At 41.4% G+C, this 17,489-nt stretch overlaps 2 protein-coding genes and 1 long non-coding RNA gene across 4 annotated transcripts; all 3 read right to left on the bottom strand.

Annotated features, from left to right (window-relative positions):
* Positions 1–558: 558 nt before the first annotated feature.
* LOC148156258 (NACHT, LRR and PYD domains-containing protein 3-like) lies at positions 559–10,460 on the bottom strand. Its single transcript, XM_088011379.1, has 7 exons — positions 10,380–10,460; positions 9,492–9,623; positions 7,427–7,546; positions 5,994–6,072; positions 5,605–5,833; positions 4,086–5,465; positions 559–944 (listed from the first exon to the last, which is right to left on the bottom strand). The coding sequence occupies exons 2-7, from the start codon at positions 9,578–9,580 to the stop codon at positions 559–561; spliced, it is 2,283 nt and encodes a 760-aa protein (XP_087867505.1). The 5' UTR covers positions 9,581–9,623; positions 10,380–10,460.
* A 1,444-nt stretch (positions 10,461–11,904) lies between these two features.
* LOC148156257 (uncharacterized) lies at positions 11,905–14,059 on the bottom strand. 2 transcript variants are annotated; one of them, XR_015764921.1, is made up of 3 exons: positions 13,870–14,059; positions 12,203–12,989; positions 11,905–12,055 (listed from the first exon to the last, which is right to left on the bottom strand). It is a non-coding gene; the product is annotated as an uncharacterized LOC148156257 (long non-coding RNA). The 2 variants fall into 2 exon arrangements; XR_015764920.1 differs by having other exon boundaries at positions 11,905–12,249; positions 12,816–12,989.
* A 63-nt stretch (positions 14,060–14,122) lies between these two features.
* LOC148156256 (protein NLRC3-like) lies at positions 14,123–16,903 on the bottom strand. The gene is made up of 2 exons (XM_088011378.1): positions 15,871–16,903; positions 14,123–14,136 (listed from the first exon to the last, which is right to left on the bottom strand). The coding sequence occupies exons 1-2, from the start codon at positions 16,901–16,903 to the stop codon at positions 14,123–14,125; spliced, it is 1,047 nt and encodes a 348-aa protein (XP_087867504.1).
* Between the last annotated feature and the right edge of the window lie 586 nt (positions 16,904–17,489).

The following is a 17,489-nucleotide window of genomic DNA, read 5'->3' as shown; positions in this document are numbered from 1 at the left end:
GGTGTATGGGAGGGTCCAAGCGTCAGGCACCGCTCAGAAACAAAGAAACGTCTTTGTTATGGCCTATTGTCTCTCCATTCACCACTACATGCCAACAAGAGATGGCAACCGCATAAACTTTCAGAGTGAACGGAGACCGACCTTGAGAAAGCAGTGCTTGAAGGAAGGTTAAAATAACTGAAATAGAACAGTGTACAGGATCCTCATGTCTAGCATGACACCAACTGCTAAAAAACCTTCCACTTATGAGTTTACACCAGTCACATGGAAGGGGCCCTGGTGTTGTATCCCCTACGTCTCTGTCATACTCTGTCATACTCTGAGAAGGAAATGCCGGGCCTCGTAGTGGCCAAACCCAGAGCTGGAGGCAACTGGGATTGGGATGCAGGATCCGATCCCCCAGCTCTGACAGAAGGTCCTTCCTGTAGGGAAGAGGCATTGGAGAGCTGCAACAGAGCCTGTGCAGCAGTGGAAACCAGGTTCTCCCTGGCCACAAGGGGGCCACTAGAAGGACCTGATGTCCCTCCTGAAGGACTCTCAGAATTGTTGGGCCTATCATCAGAAGTGGCGGAAAAGCATAGAGCAGCACTCGGCCAGTGCATCCTGACCCAGGGAACTGGCACTGTTTGCCAGGGAGAACCAAAGGGGGCAATGTCTTGTCTCTCGGAACGCAAATGGGTCCAGAGCTGCAATGCCATATTTCTCGAGCAGTGCTTTCATCTGCTCCAACTCAGAAGTAAGATGGGCCACCTGCCCAGGTAGGCCCTCCAAATCCCTGGAGCTCTTCTTGGTCCTCGTATGTGGAGGCTCCATAGCCTCAGGAGCCATACGCTTCACAGGCTGGCTGGCACCTTGAAAGTCAGCCAAGCGAGCAGTACGCAAGGACAAGGGCAGAACAGAACAATTAGGGCAGGCCACATCAGTCAAGGCCTCCTTTAGGTGATCTGGCCCCAAACAAGAGGGACACAGATCATGCCCATCCTCCAACTGGAGAGGGGTCAAACAGACTCTGCAACCTGGCACGTCCAGCATCTTATGCTCACAAGACAAGGTCAGGTTGAGCTGAAATCGCATTCGACACTTAGTCGATGAGCGAATGGACCAAGGAACCCAGACGAGCAGAAAATGCCACCAGGTGTTCCCGAGCAGAGAAAAAAGCTGCAAGGAACACTACGACTACCGTAGCACAGTTGCAATATTTAATGAGGCAAGCCGAACACGGCTGCACAATGTTAGCAAAAAGCAAGCCACAAAACGGCTGCAATTAAGCTAAATATAGGCGAGCCGAACACAGCTGCACAACAAAAGAGCAAAACCTGAAAAAAAACAGCTGTGATTAAACAAATGTAGGCAAGCCGAAAGGGCTCCAAAACGTAAAACAAAAAGCAAGCCAAAGCGGCTACGCTAATAAGACAAGCCAACATGGTGGCACAATATAAAGAAAAAGCAATGCCAAAAAACGGCTGCAATACAATCAACTAAAGGCAATCTGAACGTGGCTGCCAGCCACAGTACAAGCCGCGGCTAAGCAACAAGCTGGTTGGAGTTGGCTAACACCGTACCACCAGCAACAGGAACATCGACGTGGGAAGCAAACGCGCTGCCGCTTCCGTCAATTAAATAGAGAAAAACAACTTACCAATCGAAGAACAAAGTTGTATCAATGTAGAACTTACATTGATACAACATTTAACTAATGGATAAATTGTTGCCACTTCTTTCTTAGTTTTGTTTTCTATTGTTTATTTCCTTTTAACTCTTCTTCCAGTTTCTTTTTAAAGTCTGTTTGGCTGTGAACACAACAGCTTGACCTCAGTCACATGAAATAAGTCTAGATTTTGCTATAATTTTTATTTTTATTTACTTGGGATTTGACAAGAAAATCCTCGCAGCTCCGACCGTAGTCTTGAGGCTACCAGCGACAAGCAATAATCAAATTCTTACCACCTATTAAATCTGCATGTGAGAAGATGAAAAGGGACTGAGCTGTCATTGTCACATGACAATATAGACTTACCGGTGTCACCGGGGGTCACACGTGACCATGTTGGTATAAGATTCTCGACTTGTGCATGCGCAAAAGTGATCATTCAGTGCTTTAAGCACCGCCTCTGGCAATAAGTAGGGATGAAATAGAACTAAATTTATTTCTGAAATACTAATTAAATAATCTCTGACAGCAGGTAAAGGACAGAAATCTGGATTCCCCAGCATTGAGGACATTGTACCTGAGAGTTTCCAGGTTGCAGTTTGGACTCTTCAGTCCAGCAGAGAGAAGCTTCACTCCTGAATCCTGCAGGTTGTTGTTACTCAGGTCCAGTTCTCTGAGACTGGAGGACTGGGAGCTGAGAACTGAGGACAGAGCTTCACAGCTTCTCTCTGAGAGGTTACAGTCACTCAGTCTGAGGAGACAAGGAGGAAAATCTGGAAATTCATGAACAATTACTTTTTTCTTTTCATTCAACAATATTCTTAGACTTAGTGAAGAAAATGTCATATTTTTCACAATTTTATACCTTTATTGTGAATGTGTTCATTCTTTATTTGTTCCTCCAGTTTATTTGAAGGGGGGTGAATAAAACTGTCATGACACTGTCATAAACATGACATAACATCTGTCATGACCATGAATAAGCCTTCATGAATATTTATGACTGTTGTCATAAAGCATCATTTGGTAAATTATGACACTTTTAATACAAAGTTGACATTATTCAAATTGTCTTTGTTATGACAACTTGACATTAACCAGGAAATCATTACTGTTTAAACTTTACCTTTAATAACATAACGTTACCTAATTTTTTAAAGTGCAATCAGTAATACTTTTATAACAAATTTATATCAGTAATGATTTCTTGGTTAATGTCAAGTTGTCATAACAAAGACATTTTAAATAATGTCAACTTTGTATTAAAAGTGTCATAATTTACCGAATGACACTTTATGACAACAGTCATGAATATTTATGAAGGCTTATTGATGTTCATGACAGGTGTTATGTCATGTTTATGACAGTGTCATGTCAGTCTTATTCACCCCCTTCAAATAGTGTTACCAAGACGATTAAATTCTATAATAAACTGATTTAATCCACTGTCAGTTTAAACAGAGAGAAGTGGATTTCTGTTGCTTGAACATGTAACATCATGAATAGTCACAGATGAGAGCCAGTGTCTCCTCTACTCATCACCAGCTAGGAACCGACATTTAGAAAACAATGCACCAATAATAAACTAACAAAACATTGTATCATAACCACTATGTGTGTTTTACTTTAAACAAATTAGGTAAAAGGTAAATATATGTGTTTTGAGGACAGTTTCAGAGTCATGTAAAATATTCCACTATGAAAGCTGATTTTTGGCAGCATCATGCATTGTTTTAGGTGTGACTGTGATGTGCAATTAAAAAAGGGTGTGTGTGTCGCAGCGCTGCCACCAGAGAGAGAGTTTCAGACAATCAGATCCATACAGTGGGAGGAATGCCTTTACAGATGTTGATGCAAACTGAGTACAATATTTTATCTGATACATGAGACAGAATGCTCGTGATGAAATTGTTAGCTCTACTTTAAATCAAGCTGAATATTACAACATGACTCAATATTTACTTGATCTTTAATAGATTTCAATAAAAAACATACAGTACCAATGTGTGTCCTTACAGAGCTTTGTTGGAGGCTTTAACCACTGGCAGCAGCCTCAGAAGAGCCTCCTCTGAAGCAGAGTATTTCTTCAGGTCAAACACATCCAGATCTTTTCCTGATGACACTAAGATGAAGACCAGAGCTGACCACTGAGCAGGAGACAGTTTATCTGTGGAGAGACTTCCTGAACTCAGAGACTGTTGGATCTCCTCCACTAGAGAACGATCATTCAGTTCAATCAGACAGTGGAACAGATTGATGCTTTTCTCTGCAGACACATTCTCACTGATCTTCTCCTTGATGTACTGAACTGTTTCCTGATTGGTCTGTGAGCTACTTCCTGTCTGTGTCAGCAGACCTTGTAGGAGTCTCTGATTGGTCTGCAGTGAAAGTCCCAGGAGGAAACGGAGGAACAAGTCCAGGTGTCCATTTGGACTCTGTAAGGCCTGGTCAACAGCTCTCTGATGGACAGACTTTAGTTTAGGTTTATTGTTATTAAATAATGAAAACATTTTAGATGTTTGTGTTTCTTCCATCTGGTTGACTCCAGAGTTGATGAAGGTCAGATGAACATGAAGAGCAGCCAGAAACTCCTGAACACTCAGATGGACGAAGCAGAACACCTTGTCCTGGCACAGCCCTCTCTCCTCTCTAAAGATCTGTGTGAACACTCCTGAGTACACTGAGGCTGCTCTGATATCGATGCCACACTCTGTCAGGTCTGATCCATAGAAGATCAGGTTTCCTTTCTGCAGCTGATCAAAAGCCAGTTTTCCTAGAGATTTGATCATCTTCTTGCTTTTTTGACTCCAGTGTGGATCTGTTTCAGCTCCTCCATCATACTTGACCTTCTTCACTTTGGTCTGAACCACCAGGAAGTGGATGTACATGTCAGTCAGGGTTCTGGGCAGCTCTCCTCCCTCTCTGGTCTCCAACAGATCCTCCAGAACTGTAGCAGTGATCCAGCAGAAGACTGGGATGTGGCACATGATGTGGAGGGTTCGTGACGTCTTCATGTGGGAGATGATCCTGCTGGCCTGCTGCTCATCTCTGAATCTCTTCCTGAAGTACTCCTCCTTCTGGGGGTCATTGAACCCTCTGACCTCTGTCACCATGCCAACACACTGAGGAGGGATCTGATTGGCTGCTGCAGGTCGTGTGGTTATCCAGAGCAGAGCAGAGGGAAGCAGGTTCCCCCTGATGAGGTTGGTCAGCAGAACATCCACTGAGCTGGACTCTGTAACATCAGTCAGGATCTTCTTGTTGTGGAAGTCCAGAGGAAGTCGACTCTCATCCAAGCCATCAAAGATGAACAGAACCTGGAAGTGTTCAAAGCTGCAGATTTCTTTGGTTTCAGTAAAGAAGTGATGAACAAGTTCCACCAAGCTGAACTTTTTCTCTCTCAGCACATTCAGCTCTCTGAAGGTGAATGGAAATATGAAGTGGATGTTCTGGTGGGCTTTGTCTTCAGCCCAGTCCAGAGTGAACTTCTGTGTTAAGACTGTTTTCCCAATGCCAGCCACTCCCTTTGTCATCACTGTTCTGATTGGTTGATCTCTTCCAGGTGGGACTTTAAAGATGTCTTCTTGTCTGATTGTTGTTTCTGGTCTGTGTGGTTTCCTGGATGCTGTTTCAATCTGTCTGACCTCATGTTCATCATTGACCTCTCCAGTCCCTCCCTCTGTGATGTAGAGCTCTGTGTAGATCTGGTTCAGAAGAGTTGGACTTCCTGCTTTAGCAATCCCCTCAAACACAGACTGGAACTTCTTCTTCAGACCAGATTTAAGTTGATGTTGACAAAGTGCAGCAAGACGTTCTAAAATAACACAAAAGTAAAAGAGATTAAACAAAAATACCTTCTGAAGATGATTTAAATAAATGTGATTCCATTTCTTCAGACATCAGTAAATGTGTCATTTATCCATCAGGTCAAATCTTTGTAGAAATCCTCTTACTGCTCTGCAGACGGTCAGCCAGCTCCTCCTGCTTCATCCTCCTCAGGAAGTTCAGTGTGATCTTCATCACTGCCTCTCTGCTGCATCTCCTCTGCTCTTCATCATCACCTCTCAACACCTCATCATCCTCTCTCTGACTCTCTGGGCATTGTGGGTAATCTGGACTCAGAACCTTCTGGATCTTCTTCAGCTCGTTCTTCACAAAAGTGACAATGTTTTCCTCCAGCAGCTGGAACAGAATAATAGATGAAGGAAACATCAAACTGAAATCATGGAGCCAAACACCAGATGGATGTTGGACAGACTGACTGTCCTCTGGTCTACAAAGTGCAGCATGGAGACGACTGTGAACAGAACCATGGAAAAGTAGTTGTTGTTCATGTACAGACCATAAATATGGAGTCCAGCTGTGTTTGATGCTGCTGGGCAGACAGACCACTGGGAACCTCTGAGCTCTGCTGGTCCACTCTGTGGAGGAACCAGGAACAATCAGGAAGGCAGGAAATATTCATCCAGCAATATTTACTAATAAAATAACTAAGAGTGTCACATTAAAGCAGAAAACAGAGCATCACATGAACACAATACAAAGAAGTTAGAAAGAGGAAGATGAACTACAAGGATGAAGACCAGTAACACCAGAATCACCAGTAGACATTTTAAAAAGTTGGTGCTGAACTTGGACTTCAAACTGTCCACACTGTCAGCAGATCTGATGCTGGTGGAGACAGAGTCCCAGAGCTTGGGGACAGTGGAAGTGAAGGCTCTGTCCACACAGGTCTTCAGGACAGTGTGGGACATCCATCAGGTTCTGATGACTGGATCTGAGGTGATGTGGACATGGAGGAGCTCTGAGATATGTGGGTGTGTCCATGTGGGATCCTCTCCTGGATGTTCTAGAGGATTTAAAATGGATCCTGTAGATCCTGGAAGCCAGTGAGCTCACATTATATCTGTCCACACAGAGACAATCAGAAGGTAAAGGTCCATGAAGTGATATCTGGATGTGAGCAGTGAACCAGATGATCCAAGTAAAGATTTAATGTTCCTGCTGATCCACTAAGAACCAGCAGAACCTCTGATGGTCCACATCAGCTCAGTCTGGTTGAGTTCCAGCAGATCTCACCAACCACATCATGAAGCTTTCCTTCCTGCTGAACTGATCTCACAATGCACACAGGAACCAAGTCCTGATGGACCAGACTGGTTTACCAGGTATTTCCCAGTGGCTGGTGGAAATGTGTCCCACTGTTAGTCTGACATGGAGCCAGGAAGCAGCAGAACATCATCATCATCACCCAGAGATGAAGATATGAAGGTGTTTTCATTAGAACAGAGCAGCTGGTTTAGATAATGGATCAAAACTCTGTAAATATAACTGGGAACATGTGAAACTACTGTGTTACACTGAGGTGTGGGAGGGGAAAAAATCAGCAAACCTGTCTGTACAATAATCAAAGATGGTTTACTATGCCTCCAACATCATAGCACATTTCAAAATGGCAGCTTTCCCATCAGACAGTCTCTGCTACAGCCAGCAGTCCACCTATATACTGGTTATCTTCACGTTCTCAATTTACCCCCAGCCAATGAAACTCCATCCATCACGGTTCCATCTATAAAAGATCTGGGTTTGAGGTGGGCCTCGTCCTTAGCAGGGTTCCAAGATGGCCACTACAAGGACACACCCAAACAGTAACAAACATTTCACAGACAAAGGATCATATACAACCGTTCTAGAATTCAAACATTACAGAAAATCTTATTGCTTCTTTACTTACTGGTTCAGTTTCTATGGTTACAGCAGTTAGAAACAGCTCACCTCTCTGATGATGGAGGTCCAGGAGATTTAAAGTTAATGGGTTCACCCTTTGACCAGTCGCTCTTAAAGGACACACAGCTGGGTTCTGGTTCTGGTTCTGGTTTGAGTCTCTGATGGATCCTGATAGAAAAAGTCAAGATTTTTCACGTGGCTCATTGTAAATTAAAAGAGCTGAGAGACATAATCACAGAATCAATTTGTTGTTCTAAATGATTCCCATCAGAACCGGTCCAATCCTCCAACATGTTCCTGATCATTGATCCTCCTGAATAAATTCCAGCCTTGTTTAAAGAGCAGAAAGATCTGATTCTCAGACAAACATGTTGGTTTAAATGACTGAGAGAAGTTTGATGATCTTAGTGTTGAGCTCTGACATGGAGAAGAACCAGGAGTCGTTTCCACTCTGACCATCCAAGGAGGATCTGATGGAGCTCCATTCAGAACCAGATGGTCAGTTAAGAGATAATGCAGGCCACTGCTAAATAAGATTCACATTAGATATTATTTATATTAACTGCAGAAATGGTTGATAGTCTGCCATGTTGGATGATGTTTGAACCTCAGAGGAAACTAGAATCATGAAATTCATAGAAACGTTTTACTTTCAGCTTCAATCTGTGTGTGGTCAGATTTAGAGAATGATCCAAATATCAACCTAAAGATTAAATCACTTCTGCCTTTGTGTCTCTGTTAATATGAATATTGAATATAATAAATGTGTCTGTTTCATTTGGAGAATTTAAGATGATGCAAAACAGAATAAAATGCAGTGAAATGTTTGTGGTTCAAATGTCATGTTAGGATAATATTTTATGTAAATGTATCCTGATTGTGGATTTTTTTTTGTTTTCTCATTTTTAATTTAGAGAATAGAGCAGAAAAATCTGTTGATTTGGGTTAAATATTTTGGTTCCTGTAATTCATCAGTAATAATTGTGGTCTCAATAACTTTCCAGTAGGGGGCAGTAACACTTGGTATCGTCTCTTGGCCACAATGACAGATATAAACAGTTACAGCAGTTAGAAACAGCTCACCTCTCTGATGGTGGAGATCCAGGAGATTTAAAGTCAATGAAGTCATCCTTTGACCTGTCGCTCTTAAAGGACACACAGCTGGGTTCTGGTTCTGGTTCTGGTCTGAGTCTCTGATGGATGCTGACAGAAATATGATGATTAAAACTTTATGTGAAGATTATTTTTGATGTGACTGAACTGTTTAAATCTGTTTTATTTGGAGAATTTAAGTTGATCCAAAACAGAATAAAAATTATGTTTCCTGATTGAGGATTTTCTTTGTTCCTTATGTATTATAAATTAGAGGTTGTTGCAGAAAAGATATTAATTCTGGTTAAATATTTTGTTTCCTGAAATTCCTCAGCAGTAATTATGGTCTCCATAACTGGCCAGTAGGGAGCAGTATCACTACATGAATGAATAGATCTCAATCTGTTAAATAGATGGATGTGTTAAAGCTCTAGGTACTGACTGGATCTAAACATACTTGTTTTATTCACTGAAGATCTTTCACTAATTTTTGTGATCTATTTCTCCAATGAAGTCCAACTTCAATGGACTTCATTCAAGTCATTGAAGTCCAGTGAAGTCAATGGTAAAACGTTCCTCATCATAAGGAACATGTTACTAATGTCATTGATGTACTACATATGAAAAGAAAATAACCTCAAATTCAGTCTAATGTTGTCATGGCAACAGAACCCAACAGAACTTGGTATTGTCACATGACCACAATGACAGAAAAACCCATCAGTTACAGCAGATAGAAACAGCTCACCTCTCTGATGGTGGAGATCCAGGAGACTTAAAAAGAATGGGTTCACCCTTTGACCAGTCGCTCTTAAAGGACACACAGCTGGGTCCTGGTTCTGGTTCTGGTCTGAGTCTCTGATGGATCCTGACAGAAACATGATGATTAAAACTGAATCTGTTCAGTCTGGATGAAGCAGCAAAGAGGAGCAGCAGCAGCTTCATCACCACGTCTGTTTTGGCCTGATATAGTGAACGCTGTGTGAAAAGGGCTGTGGACAGTTAGAGATGGTGACCTCACCTCTGACCTTTGCTCTGGCTCTCATCTTCCCCACACAGAGTGGTTTTAGAGGGAGGGACTCCCTCCTCTCTGTCCTCACACTGATCCATGCTGCTGAATTCACATCAGCTCACACACACTTTCTAGCTTCACCTGCAGAGGAAACACACATCATTCATCTGCACATCAACTCTGATCATCCTTTACATCATTAGTGCTGGAAAAAGATCAGCTGCTCCTCCTCTGATTGGCTCTTCTTCTCTGCTTCATATCAGTGTCAGGTGAATGCAGTCAGACAGCAGAGAGGCAGAGGAAGCTGCATCAGCTGCTGCACTTCTACTATCAGTCCACTAGATGGAGACATGGAGCAACATTTACATTCACTGATTCAACCTGCACTTCTACTATCAGTCCACTAGATGGAGACATAGAGCAACATTTACATTCACTGACGCACTGATTCACTCTGGCTGAACAGGAAGGATTTTCGTTAGTTAATTATTAATCTCTACAAATGGATTACCTTCTCCATCAAAGATTAACTATTATATTCTGACCAAATATAATATTATAATATTCTGACCAAATTTAACACATTTTAGTATTAACATTTTGTAATATGTAATATTTTATTTTGAAAGGAAGCAGCAGGAAACATTTGTGACCAGAGTTTGATTCCAGAAAATTAAAACATAAAGCGGTTTGTTGAGAGACGTGAACAAAGAAACATCAAGTGTTTATCATGATGTTTTATTCCAGTTCACCAATAATCCTGTAAATTATCCTTGAAACAGCAGAGAAATGAAACTCTCATGTTATTTTCATGCCGTCATGTGTAACATGGTGTTCTCCAAACACCAGAGATTAGAAACAAACAGGAAAGGTCAAGTAGGAAACAAACAAACTTACAGTTTGTTCAAACGATCCAAAGAGTTGAAGAACATCTGAATAACAAACAGTTGCACAACTGGATTGGAGCCACACTTTAGCTAGTGAATTCAAACTGAAAGTAAAGGTCATGGATGTCATGACGGTTATGTGACAGCTCAACAACAGGTGTTATGTCGTTTCAAGTTTCCCCATCAGATACTGTTGCCCCTGCGTCTCCTCGCTGCTCCGCTCTGCCCAGGCAGCAAACTACATGTGTGCTTGTTCAGCGCTCATAACAGTTTGCTGCATGGGCGGTGCAGAGCAGCGAGGAGACGCAGGAGGAGCAGTATCTGATGGGGAAAAGGAATCAATGTAACACCTGAAGTGGAAAAATTTCAGGTCTGCATTCTTATTTTTGTAGACATGTCTGTTTTATTTTCTTCTGAAGTATGCATGTAAGCAGTTTTCTAGGCAAACATAGTGCAAGAAGCAGGTGCATTTGAAAGGTCAGATAATGAAGGTGTTGTGGCCACTCTAGCATCAAATTAAAGTCCAAAAAACAAAAATGCCAGAGTAATCTTTCAGGAGGAGGTTTTCGACTCACTCAAATAAATAAAGAGCACTCGCTGAGACTTCTCTGATTTCAAACGTGTGTTTTCTTTACTTATAAAATAAAAATAATCTCTGAGTTGACTTCGTATACAAAATTTATATATAAACTTCTACCAATTTGTGGTAGAAAAACTGTTTAACTTCTCACTCCTTCACCAAATAATCAGATCAACCACATCAGCTGCTTCTGGTTGTTAATCACAGCAGGAGCCTAACTGTTTTTATGAGTAAAATCTTGGAAGCAGTGACTCACTCTCCATTTATCAGGATTTTCACTTTACGGTTATTCACCTGCTTGTCCTGTTTGTGTCTGTTCTGCTCATTTCACATAGATAAAGAAAGAAAATATTGTTTTCTTGTGCTTGATTTCAGTAACTAGCACAGTTTCCTGTCTAAAAAGATAATCCTTATCCTTACTATGTCATTGTTAGCATCTTTGACCCCCGATACAGAAAGCACGATGAGCAGCGGCACAGCCGTGGTGAACAGAGAACAGCTGAGTTTTTTTTGGATTAGCTGTCAAACGACATAAACCACAACATTTTTACTGCAAAAAGTCCTGCTCTAACAGAACAAACCTCTTAGATTCAAGTCATCACAGAAACACTGGGGAACCAGAACTGACCCAGAACCCAAATCCAGGAATCAGAGGTTCAGTGAATGTGGTGTTGAAGGTGTGGAGGAGGATCAGTGAGTCAGAGGAGACTCTGTAGAAGGACAGAATGCCAGCAGGACAGTCCACATACACTGATACTCTGTTAGAGACGGAGGAGGAGGAGGAGGAGAAACAAGTTTGACTGTTATTGTGCCTGACAGAGTAACCACTATCAGAGCAGATCAGACTCCAGGAATGATCATTCACTCCAAACCAACAGTCTCCACTGTTTCCTTTCCTCCTGATTCTTCTGTAACTCACTGATATAAAAACATATCCTCTCCACTCGTCAGACCAGTTCTACACAGCAGCTGATTCCAGACATCAAATCTGTCTGGATGATCAGGATATGACTGAAGCTCCTCCTCATATGTCACCTTCCTGTTGTCTTCAGACAGTTTGAGTTTTTTGCCCACTGTGTTTGTGTCGATGGTGAGTTGACAGGAATCTGATGGAGAGAACAAACACAATCCAGCTGCAGTTATTGATCATTTATTGATCTTTGATGATGATCCTGAATGAGTGATGTGACAGTTTGAAGATGGTTGAATGTGAGCTGCTTTGTTGTCATGAATCAGATGAAAAACACACTTACACTTCCTCAGACCTGGTGTCAAGAATGGGCCTCCAGCAGGCTCCACCCTGAAAGGAGGAGGGGGGTCAGACCATCAGTCTCTTTCAGCAGCAAACATGGACATTACATGTCTCTCAGACACACATTGTCCTCCACTGAGACAGGAACAGTCCAACATCTGGATTGCAAACTGCTTAAAATCTAAACATTTTATTTCTCTCTCTGAACTTTTAAACATCCATCTGACCAACATGGAGTTACTTTTCTTCTCATCTTTGCTCCTTGGGGCTGATTGGTCTGGAGCTCCATCAAATATAGTTTTAAAGTCCTTTCTGTCATCAGTAGATCATCATGGAAATCTAACTGAACTTCACTTTTATTCATTTAGTCAGAGTCCCTATTAAACTCTATTAAATCCATCCCACTCTTTCATTTTCCTTGTGAGCCGTTCTTAGTCAGGAGAATATTCCAGAAAACTGGGTAATGATCTCTGCCTCCAGATGAGGCGTCTAAATATTTAATGATCAAACTAAATATTTCTCTTCAAACTAAATGTTTCCCATCAGACTAAAGACGTTTCTCCTCTTCCTCCTCTATCAGACCTTCTCTGCTCCTGCAGCAGGTTCCTCCATACCTGAGAGCTTCCAGTCTCCAGTCTGGATCCTTCAGTCCAGCCGACAGCAGCTTCACTCCTGAGTCTCCTGGATGATTGTAGCTCTGGTCCAACTCTTTCAGATGGGAGGGGTTAAAGGTCAGAGCTGAGGCCAGAGAAGCACAGCCTTCCTCTGAGACCAAACAGCCTGATAAGCTGCAGACACACAATTCATCACATGATGAGAAGATGAGAACATTGAGGTAGAGCCCAAGGTCTGAACTGGACATTTATAGGAGAGGAAAAAAGTCAAGAAACTGGAGCTTAACCTATTAACTCTTTCATGTATGAACTACGATCCTTTTTTATTTTCTTAAGGCATTAAAATAAGGTAGGAAAAAAATTGTCAAAAAATTTTTTTTTTATTTTCTATATTTTAGGTGATCAATTGTAATTTTCTCAAAATACAAAGTTATTTGAAAAATACATCAGTACTGTTTTTTAGGGGTTATCTTTTGTCACAATATTTTTTTTACCTGCAAGAGTCGCTACAGCAGAAGGAGGGACCGGGTTGGTTGGCATGCTTTTTGTCTGTCAGCCATATTGGATTTAATAAGAATAATTTCTTGCATTTGCAGCTAATGGCCAATAGTTGATGTATTTTATGATGCATTAGTGTCCACTTCAGTGGTCTGTGTGCATTTATAAAATAAAAATCCACAAGAAAATGGCTTTTAGATAGCTTTCCACTGTAGTGACCACTATGCATGAAAGGGTTAATAACATGAAATAGTAATAAAACGCTCCGTCATTCTTTAGGTAATACATATGTCACTTGTAAAATGGATGAGAAAGTATAACAACATCTAGGATGCACCAATCAGTCAAGTTCCCAGAGTTACACTATCAATTGATGTCTGTCTCCAACCTTTCTAAATATCTCTCTTCTTGGTTCTTTCAGTCTGGAGTAAATAGAGACATAGATTGTGTCAGATGTCATTATTATTGTCATTTGCTACTGAAATAATAATTACATCATCTTTGAAAGCAGGTAAAGGACAGAAATCTGGTTTCACCAGGATTGGTCACATTTTACCTGAGAGTCTCCAGGTTGCAGTTTGGACTCTTCAGTCCAGCAGAGAGAAGCTTCACTCCTGAATCCTGCAGGTTGTTGTTACTCAGGTCCAGTTCTCTGAGACTGGAGGACTGGGAGCTGAGAACTGAGGACAGAGCTTCACAGCTTCTCTCTGAGAGGTTACAGCCACTCAGTCTGAGGAGACAGGGAGGAAAATCTGTTATTAGAATGTTCAGCAAAATTTATATTTATATGCAGTGAACCCTTGTTTTTCTTAGGGGTTGCAACCTGAAAAGAACCCGCGATAGGCGAAACCCATGAAGTAGTTACCGTTATTTTTTTATAATTATGATACAGCATAATTAAATACATTGAAACCAAAAACAAAACCCGTTTTCAGGCCCAAGAATTTTTTTTAACAAATAGAATGTTTCCTTACAAATATAACTACAGTAAAAATAATAATTTGAATCATCAATACGAAGTACAGTAGGTCAAATTGTCACTAGCGTATTTCACTGTACCTCTGTGACGCTGTGGCCTGACTCCACTCTGTAGTATCTTTTTCTTCTGAAGCCTGTGGTGCAGGTGTGTTTTTTCGAGAGAAGAACATAGTTATCGGTAGTTATTGTTGCTCTTTTTTCTTCTGGGCAAAAATATTTGCCAAAATTTGCCAAGCTGTATTACTTATATGTAAGTACTGTAATGTTATTGGCACACAGGTAGAGAAGAAGCATGGAGACTGTTTGGACAATCAGGTCACAGAACACAATGCACTGTGAAAAAAACAGCATAAAAACATCTGCAAAGCAACGAGACCGCATTAAAGCAACGGTTCACTGTACAATTATATTCTTTGATGGAAGAAAATTTCATATTTTTTTTTTAAATTGTTACTTTTATCATTAACTGCTTTTTTTACAGTTGGGTCTCCAACCTTGAAGGACTGAACTAAAGGCAACAAGAAGGCAATATAAAGAAATTATACGATGAACCACATTGATTCACTGTCAGTTTCAACAGAAAAAAGAGGATTTCTGCTGCATCATAAATAGTTGCTAATGAGAGTCAGTCTCTCTTCTCCTCATCACCTGCCAGCAGCTGACATTGAAGAAATAATGCACCACTAAATAAACTGGCAAAACATGACTAAATATTTAACTCATCAATAACAGATTTATATATAAAAAATAAAAAATAAAAATTGGAGTAAAAATTAGGGATGCACCAATTTATCGGCCAGCTGATTTATTGGGGCTGATTTCCTTGATTTTGGGAGATCAATTATCGGTCGATTTTTACATATGGAGCCGATCTTTTCTAGCTTGTCAAAGGTCTAAGAATCAACCACTGTCCTCTTTTGCTCTCCAGTAAGAAAGTCTATCTTTGACTGACAGACTGGCCCACCAAGCTGTGTCTGCATGTTTACAATTAACAATAGTGACCACACTGTTGACAACTTAACAATTTTCTTTCTATATTCAGACAACAATTCTGATTAAAAAAATACTATTGGCCAAAATCGGAATTGGCAGCTTCAAATTTTAAAATATTGGTAATCAGAGATCTGACAGAAAACTGCAAACAATTTACTCCTCGTAACAATGTGTGTCCTTACAGAGCTTTGTTGGAGGCTTTAACCACTGGCAGCAGCCTCAGAAGAGCCTCCTCTGAAGCAGAGTATTTCTTCAGGTCAAACACATCCAGATCTTTTCCTGATGACACTAAGATGAAACCCAGAGCTGACCACTGAGCAGGAGACAGTTTATCTGTGGAGAGACTTCCTGAACTCAGAGACTGTTGGATCTCCTCCACTAGAGAACGATCATTCAGTTCATTCAGACAGTGGAACAGATTGATGCTTTTCTCTGCAGACACATTCTCACTGATCTTCTCCTTGATGTACTGAACTGTTTCCTGATTGGTCTGTGAGCTACTTCCTGTCTGTGTCAGCAGACCTTGTAGGAGTCTCTGATTGGTCTGCAGTGAAAGTCCCAGGAGGAAACGGAGGAACATTTGGACCCTGTAAGGCCTGGTCAACAGCTCTCTGATGGAGAGACTTTAGTTCAGGTTTATTAGATAATGAAAACATTTTACATGTTTGTGTTTCTCCCATCAGGTTGACTCCAGAGTTGATGAAGGTCAGATGAACATGAAGAGCAGCCAGAAACTCCTGAACACTCAGATGGACAAAGCAGAACACCTTGTCCTGGTACAGCCCTCTCTCCTCTCTAAAGATCTGTGTGAACACTCCTGAGTACACTGAGGCTGCTCTGATATCGATGCCACACTCTGTCAGGTCTGATCCATAGAAGATCAGGTTTCCTTTCTGCAGCTGATCAAAAGCCAGTTTTCCCAGAGACTCGATCATCTTCCTGCTCTCTGGACTCCAGTGTGGATCTGTTTCAGCTCCTCCATCATACTTGACCTTCTTCACTTTGGTCTGAACCACCAGGAAGTGGATGTACATCTCAGTCAGGGTTCTGGGCAGCTCTCCTCCCCCTCTGGTCTCCAACACATCCTCCAGAACTGTAGCAGTGATCCAGCAGAAGACTGGGATGTGGCACATGATGTGGAGGCTTCGTGACGTCTTCATGTGGGAGATGATCCTGCTGGCCTGCTGCTCATCTCTGAATCTCTTCCTGAAGTACTCCTCCTTCTGGGGGTCATTGAACCCTCTGACCTCTGTCACCATGCCAACACACTGAGGAGGGATCTGATTGGCTGCTGCAGGTCGTGTGGTTATCCAGAGGAGAGCAGAGGGAAGCAGTTTCCCCCTGATGAGGTTTGTCAGCAGAACATCCACTGAGCTGGACTCTGTAGCATCAGTCAGGATCTCCTTGTTGTGGAAGTCCAGTGGAAGTCGACTCTCATCCAGGCCATCAAAGATGAACAGAACCTGGAAGTGTTCAAAGCTGCAAATTTCTTTGGTTTCAGTAAAGAAGTGATGAACAAGTTCCACCAAGCTGAACTTTTTCTTTCTCAGCACATTCAGCTCTCTGAAGGTGAATGGAAATATGAAGTGGAATGTTAGAGATTTTTTTGGTATTATCATTTTGTTATTACTTTAGTTCATGTTCAGTCTAATGTTAATCAATAGTTAATCAACATTCAGTATTATTGTGATTTTCAGTTAAAAGTGTTCTCTTCCTTCTGTGTGTATAAACTGACCTGGAGCTCACATCTGCCTGTTTGTCTTCATGTGAAACAGTTAACTCTGTGTTTCACAGACCTTATATTACTTTCCACAGGTGCCTCCTTATCAACCGGAATACTCCCTACCTTAGGAACTGTCTGTGTGCAGTTGTATTTCGTCTGCTGTCTTCCTTACCTAACTTCCCTCTTTTTGCTTGATAATAAAAGACAAGCTGTAACCAAGGGTCTTCAGAACACTCAGTGAACGGCTTGGAGGAGCAGTTTGCTGAGTCTTCTCCTTTTGCAAAAGCTTGGTCATAAAATTCATATACGTTGTCTGTGGTTCTTTTATGAAGGTTAGAGGAAAATACCTATCAGTAATCATCAGATTTAAATAGAGAAGATGGGCATATCTGACTACCTGATGCAATAGTTAGAACATCTAATGTTCTAAGGTTGTCGCTTGTGATTTTGTAGCTGATCATCCTGTAGGGTGAGGTGTGTTA

Source organism: Poecilia mexicana, unplaced genomic scaffold, assembly GCF_051168715.1.
Source record: "Poecilia mexicana isolate PSO_F unplaced genomic scaffold, ASM5116871v1 scaffold_12, whole genome shotgun sequence".
In the NCBI taxonomy this organism is placed as follows: Eukaryota; Metazoa; Chordata; class Actinopteri; order Cyprinodontiformes; family Poeciliidae; genus Poecilia; species Poecilia mexicana.
Note: the sequence above shows the minus strand (reverse complement) of the source record. Positions and strands in the feature narration are given on the sequence as shown.

What these genes read in the sequence shown, in the direction of transcription:
- LOC148156258 (XM_088011379.1), bottom strand. Translation starts at nt 9,580, where the DNA reads ATGGATCAGTGTGAGGACAGAGAGGAGGGAGTCCCTCCCTCTAAAACC. An exon ending in GGCTGACCGTCTGCAGAGCA is followed by an intron (nt 5,466 to 5,604) that starts GTAAGAGGATTT and finishes GTGTTATTTTAG; the next exon opens with AACGTCTTGCTGCACTTTGT. An exon ending in TGTTGACCAGGCCTTACAGA is followed by an intron (nt 945 to 4,085) that starts GTCCAAATGGAC and finishes GTTTGGGGCCAG; the next exon opens with ATCACCTAAAGGAGGCCTTG.
- LOC148156256 (XM_088011378.1), bottom strand. Translation starts at nt 16,903, where the DNA reads ATGATAATACCAAAAAAATCTCTAACATTCCACTTCATATTTCCATTC.